Source organism: Temnothorax nylanderi, unplaced genomic scaffold (assembly GCF_030848795.1).
Source record: "Temnothorax nylanderi isolate EJ_2023f unplaced genomic scaffold, tnyl_v1.0 TNYL_tig0046_pilon, whole genome shotgun sequence".
Classification (NCBI taxonomy): Eukaryota; Metazoa; Arthropoda; class Insecta; order Hymenoptera; family Formicidae; genus Temnothorax; species Temnothorax nylanderi.
The window spans coordinates 1,266,563-1,273,205 of record NW_027249108.1 but is presented as its reverse complement, the minus strand read 5'-3'; the positions used below and the strand labels follow the sequence as shown (position 1 = coordinate 1,273,205).

The window sequence follows — 6,643 nt, the reverse complement described above, 5'->3', positions numbered from 1 at the left end:
AATATGAAATGTAATATTTGCGTCCGTAGTAGAGAACGCGACTGTTTCCCATTTTCGCGTAAAAAATAAAACTCTTTCCATTAGATATCCATGAGCTTTTCGATCTTTTGATAACAATAGTCGTCGCATTTATAAGATTATAAGCTTCAAAAGAACACGAGATACGCGCCCCGATGTTAAAATTGACGGCACTTGTTGCAATCTACTTCTTTTAATTGAAAAAAAAAACCGAAAAGGAATCTCTCTATTCTGAAACAGCTGTCCCCTCCGTAAATTAAAGTTCTCACTCTCCTTCACGGAAAACTACATGCAGAATAAATTGCGCGCGCGCGCGCAAGACGTGCGTTCTGCTTCTGCGCACGTGTCGTCTGACGAAACGTGGAGAGGGAGGGCCGAGGGGGAGTTCAGAATAGACTGAATACTGAATACCGAATAGAGGACTTTTGGGCTGCGTTCGGAAACGTCACCCGGGTACACACGGGTATACTCCCTTCTCCTTCTAACTCGCTGAGATAGAAAGAGAAGGGAGTATACTCGTGTGCACTCGGGTGACGTTTTTGAACGCAGCCCTATACTCGTATCGAGCGAGCAAGAGAGAGAAAGAGAGAGAGAGAAAGAGGTAGAGGGAGAAATGGGGAAGGCGTAGCTTGCGCCGTGCGCGTGCTGTCAAAATATATACATCGGTGCACATCAGAGTGCACGGGGCTCCTCGGAGCACTTCAGAGCACTTGGCAGATAACAGGAATCTCCTCTCCCTCCCCGTCGCTTCTCCCGCGCGCCGCGTTGTGTGTGTCCGATTTCACTTGCATTGCAGTTTGCAGTCCCGGATCGAACGAGGAAACGAAACGAGGCGAGGAGTGATCCGAGTCTCGTCCAAGTCTCCTGCGTCGAGATCGGCGAGTCGACAAGCATCGCCGCCCGCCGCCCCTTTTCCCCGAGTCGCGATGAGTGGCTGGACGATGATATGACTCGTGAAATTCGGCGCGTCGCTCCACTCGGGTCACCGTGACGAGGATTCGTCCCCCGACCCCCGGGCCCCGACGGCTAGAGCCGCACAGCCACAGAGTTCCTTCCCGAACAGCTGAGAATCGATCGAAATGGAGTCGGCGGGAGTCAGCGGGAGTCAGAACCAGCCGCCCAATAACATGAATGACGGTTCCGACACCAAGGGCAGGCGAGTATCTCGATTATCTTTTTCGTCCTGTGATGGATTTTGCGTTGGATTTCTTCTGGGATAAAAGAAGAGTCTCTCATCTTTTGCTTTTGCACTTTGCTCCATTAAATCAGTCGACAATAAGCTTGGTGGGAAGCTCAATGGAAACTGCTCTGTAAATCGGAATTATAACTGCGCGTCTTTTTGTCGTTACAGCTGTTTGTTGCTTCGCTATGCCAGCCAAAATTCTCTGGATGAAAGCTCGCAGAAGCATATTCCTCGCGAGAACGGGAAGGATAAGCCACCATACCGGAATCATCATCACACGAATCGAGCCTTCGACGTCATCAATGAGATGAGAAAGTACATATCCTTTGTTTATCAATTTTAATGTATCCTTCGATGTTTAGCTTTGTAAAATTGAACCTTGTTTAGATGTATCGCATCTTTGAAAAATATATATACTTTAGGCATTGTTATTTATGTTTATTATATATTGCGTCACCCCAGATGAGATCATTTAAATAACATGCTATTATTGTTTAGGAAAAACTTACTCTGCGACGTCATTCTGGTAGCGGACGGTGGCATGGAAGTGCCGGCTCACAAAATGGTCCTCGCTGCGTGCAGCCCTTACTTTTATGCCATGTTCACGAGTTTCGAGGAGCGCGATCAACAAAGGATAACGTTGCAAGGCGTGGATTATTCGGCGTTAAAGTTATTAGTGGATTACGTTTACTCCGCCGAGGTTCACGTCACCGAGGATAACGTGCAGGTCCTCCTACCTGCTGCAAATTTGTTACAACTGACGGACGTACGAGACGCCTGTTGCGATTTCCTACAGGCTCAATTGCATCCGTCTAATTGTCTCGGTATTAGGGCGTTTGCCGATTTGCATGGATGCCTCGAGTTGTTGACGCACGCGGACAGTTACATCGAGCAGCATTTTTCGTAAGTCGCATCTCGAGTCCCGATCCATTCAGTCAGATTGTATTATGCGGTATTAATTGTATTAATTGCATTTTTTAACATCGATTGTAGGGAAGTGGTTGATGCGGAAGAATTCTTAACTCTGGCACCCGAACAAGTGGCTAAACTTATCTGCAGCGACCGCTTAATGGTACCTTCCGAGGAGAAAGTATTCGAATGCGTTATCTCATGGGTACACCACGATCTCGAAAAGAGACAAGACGATTTGGCTCTGTTAATGGAGCACGTGCGCTTGCCTTTGCTCTCTCAAGAGTATTTGGTACAACGTGTGGAAGAGGAACCGCTCCTCAAGGCGAATTTGCAATGTAAGTTTGCTATTACGATGTATACGCTGTATGTATACGCTACGAGAAGATATGCATATTCCTTAATTTCCGCAGGCAAGGATTTCTTGATCGAAGCTTTAAAGTATCACTTACTGAAGGGTGAGCAAAAGTCACTATTTAAAACGCCGCGTACCAAACCGAGACAACCGAGAGGACTACCCAAAGTATTACTTGTTGTCGGTGGCCAAGCACCAAAGGCGATCAGGAGCGTCGAGTGCTTTGACTTTAAAGAGGAAAAGTGGTATCAAGTTTCTGAGCTACCAACGCGACGTTGCAGAGCCGGTAAATAGCGCTAATCAATTTGCAGAACGACTTGGCAGAATCGTTCTCTTTTCTTCCTAGTAAAGTATGCACGACTATGTGTTGAACTATAGGACTCTGTGTTCTCGCCGGACGCGTATACGCTGTCGGTGGATTTAATGGATCACTGAGAGTACGAACGGTTGATATTTATGATGCCGCGGCGGATCAATGGTCACCCTGCCCCGAGATGGAAGCGAGGAGATCGACGCTCGGTGTAGCCGTGCTTGGCAACTGCGTTTACGCTGTACGTTGTTACATTCTCCTCTTTGCATTTTATGTCCTTTATCAATGTGAATTTTTTCTCTAGCGTATCTGAAATTTAAAAAATTTCAATTAGAAAATACTGTTCTTTTCTCTCTGTAATAACCGATATTTTACGTGTATATATAGGTCGGTGGCTTCGATGGTTCGACGGGATTAAATTCGGCTGAAGTTTACGATCCACGGACTCGCGAATGGAGGCCTATAGCACGAATGTCAACGCGCCGTAGTAGCGTAGGAGTCGGCGTTGTCAAAGGATTGCTCTACGCCGTAAGTTTATATCAAGTATCGTTACTTCGAAGACGATCTCGTCCGTGTTTAACGTAGAGAAATGTGATTAGGTTGGCGGCTACGATGGAGAATCTCGGCAATGTCTCTCCAGTGTCGAGTGCTATAATCCGGAGAAGGATCAATGGAAACCTGTACCTGAAATGTCCGCGCGTCGTAGTGGTGCGGGTGTCGGTGTCCTGGATGGTATTCTATACGCGGTAGGAGGTCACGATGGTCCACTGGTACGAAAAAGCGTAGAAGCATTCAATCCGGAGACGAATCAGTGGACTCCTGTCAGTGACATGGCGTTGTGTCGTCGTAATGCCGGTAGGCGACTACTTTTTTGTATATATTTTCTCCTTTTTTTCACGTTAATCTCTTATCGTGCAGAAAAAGACATAAATACTATGTCGAACAGGTGTCGTGGCGTTGAACGGACTTTTGTACGTGGTGGGTGGAGACGACGGTTCCTCCAGTTTGGCATCGGTAGAGGTGTATTCTCCAAGGACCGATACCTGGACTACTCTACCGACTTGCATGGGCGTTGGGCGTAGTTACGCAGGTGTGGCGATCATCGATAAGCCAATGGCCCCCGCAGCGACAATGTGAGGTCTACAATCCGCTGGGCATGCGACGGAACAAAGCACGGACCTGGGTGCCGAGATATCGGACTCCTCGCGGGAAGCCGGGCCCAGCGGTATGCAAATACAAAATCGCGGCGCCAGCCATAATTGTCAAGGCCCGCGTTGCGTTTGTCAGAGATATGAGAACGGCGAATTAGCCGCGGTAATAATGAATCAAGGCAGAAATAATCAGGAAAGGGAGGACGGCTATCAAAACGTGGGTCATGTCGCGCGTGTCTTTCAGAATCGTCCCAACAACGGCACGCTACAGATACATCCGAATCTGAATCCAAATTATCAAAATCCGATTGATTTAATACGCAATTACAATCGTCGACTACAACAGTACCCACAGCAACAGCAACAACAGCAGCAGCAGCAGCAAGGATCGGAAGAAAACATTTACGAGCGTTTGGACAATGACGATGATGAAGACGACGATGAAAGCGCGGAGGTCCCACGAAATGAATCGCTAGCGCAAAACAATCAGGGTAACATAGATAATCATATGTACGAACGAATAGGCGAGCGAATATCGTGTAGCAGTAGAACGCATTGTCATTATTACAAGTATCACGTACCTGCTCATAGTTTTTTGAACGACGTGGAAAGTGCCAGAAATGTGAGCCAATACGATCAACCGAGACACATCTACATCGATTATTCTCGATTGAGTAGTAACATCCACCAAAGCTCTTTAAGTAGATTAGGTCGCAATTGCTTCTCCACGGAGAATATCGCGTACGCTTCTACGAAACGCTCCCTTCATCCAATTGTGTACAATTGCACGTGCCCGTACTGTAGAAACGTGGACGCGAGATACATGTGTCACCACTGTCACAATTTGTATAACAGATTACGATATCAAGACAATGCCGCTAACTCCAGGCATTACGTGTACCAAGTCTCAAGAAACTGCAGGTGCCCCTTTTGCCGCGGCGAATACTCGTACGCGAAGTTCCCCGCCCTTCGCGCCGCTGAACTGTTGAAAATGGAAGGTTGTCACTGTAGGAATCCAGCTAATTGCACCTGCCGCAGTAAAGCCCCGTCCGATCCGAATTCCACGATCTACATCGGACGATACCTGGATTGGATTAATCGGGCCGGACAGTCCGTTAACAATCCTCTATATGCCATGATTCACGTCGGTAGGATGGATCGTCCTTCCGTGTCCGGTCACGGGAATGCATCTAACGGTGGAAACGGTGCTGATCCGGGCCCTTCGACGTCGTCCGGCAACGCGACATCTAATGCAAGATTCAACGAGCCGAGTTCGTCTTCAGTTTTGCGATCGGTGTTCGCTCCCGGCGCTTCCACGTCGAACGCCCCTATCTGTCCCGTAAATCGCTACGTGGAACATCAGCATACCTGCGACGACTCCTGCATCCGCAGCCAAAGCGGTAGTCTGACCGGAATATCTCAGTTTCTCGGCAGATGCGAGAGAACGGAGTGCAATCATGGAAGGCTCTCCGTACACTGGTGGTTCGTGAATAAATGGCTTCCTCTCTGGAATTCTCACAATCTCGATAGAAACGTGGACGGCGCGCCAAGCGTGGATGAAATATCACGGGAACAGCGAGAGAGCGACAGCGATGATTCTTAAAATCGTTAAAAATCTGATTATCATGAGAGAGTGCCTGTTTTTTGCGTATTCCGAACATTTAATACACGTGTTCCATTAATTTGTATTATACATGATGCGATTATGATTTGACTCGTTCGTAGCGCGGAGAAGCTTGCGTGGAGATACAATAATGAATTTAAGTATATGTGTCCTATGACAATAAATTCATATATTTCAAAGCAATTTCAAAATATTTCAAGGATATTAAAAAATACTGTTTTTATAATTCAAAGCAATAATTATCCAGGTGATATTATTTTTAACTGCTCCTTTTTTCATGTCGTTCTACATATCTTATCCGAATGTTGTAGATGTATTCTACATTCTAGAGTAAGCACTTGCAGAGTTATGCTATTGCTACAATATACAATGTGATGTGTGCTTACTTTGACATTATTTATTCGTTTATACTTATGCAACGCGTTATCGGAGATACATAATCACACTTTTTCAAAAATATTGGATAACGATTGCTTGGGTATTAACTATATCAGTGTATATCAATATTTAATAATAGTCGAACTTAGAATAGCAGAACCTTTTAGCACTTTGACACCCGTTGATAAATTTAATTAAGTCGACATTTTAGCTGTGATATGAATTAGAATTTATCGAATAAAACCTGCGTTGAGATAATTATATTGTAGTTTTGAGTTTGTTCGCGTCGCGTATGCTTCCTAAATTTTCTGCGGATTTAAAGCGAGACAAATATACAAAGACTATACGGGACTTTTATATAAAAAGTGCACGCGACGCAAACAAATGTTATTGATAGACTTTGCGTAAGACAATTGCTCGTTTCACATCTTGTTGATTTATATATTATATAGGTGTTATTCCTCATGAAAAACTTATGTATTCGCTAACGTAACCAGTATTAAGTTATTTTTACACGACACTTTTGGATCATTCAGTCCCCATGAGTGGTTTGCGCTGTCGTCGGTGCTTTCCGATATTGTATATATACAAGCGCTCCTTCAGAAATAAAAGTGTTCGTCACACGATGCTCGCTGTTGTCAATAACTCGCGAGGCGATCGGTCCTCTAAAAAAAAAAGTTGTCTAAAGTAACGTATGGCGCCAACATTACACCTT

The 6,643-nt window shown here is 45.5% G+C and overlaps 2 protein-coding genes across 3 annotated transcripts; both read left to right on the top strand.

Annotated features, from left to right (window-relative positions):
* Positions 1-477: 477 nt before the first annotated feature.
* On the top strand, positions 478-3,912 carry Kel (kelch protein). 2 transcript variants are annotated; one of them, XM_071705508.1, is made up of 10 exons: positions 478-619; positions 815-1,174; positions 1,370-1,516; positions 1,700-2,104; positions 2,195-2,448; positions 2,524-2,751; positions 2,844-3,016; positions 3,163-3,303; positions 3,375-3,630; positions 3,722-3,912. In XM_071705508.1, the coding sequence occupies exons 2-10, from the start codon at positions 1,098-1,100 to the stop codon at positions 3,910-3,912; spliced, it is 1,872 nt and encodes a 623-aa protein (XP_071561609.1). In that variant the 5' UTR covers positions 478-619; positions 815-1,097. The 2 variants fall into 2 exon arrangements, with proteins under 2 accessions (XP_071561609.1, XP_071561608.1); XM_071705507.1 differs by lacking the exon at positions 478-619 and having other exon boundaries at positions 628-1,174.
* Positions 3,913-4,002: 90 nt separating this feature from the next.
* On the top strand, positions 4,003-6,554 carry LOC139772115 (uncharacterized). Its single transcript, XM_071705519.1, has one exon. The coding sequence runs from the start codon at positions 4,003-4,005 to the stop codon at positions 5,527-5,529; it is 1,527 nt and encodes a 508-aa protein (XP_071561620.1). The 3' UTR covers positions 5,530-6,554.
* Positions 6,555-6,643: the final 89 nt, after the last annotated feature.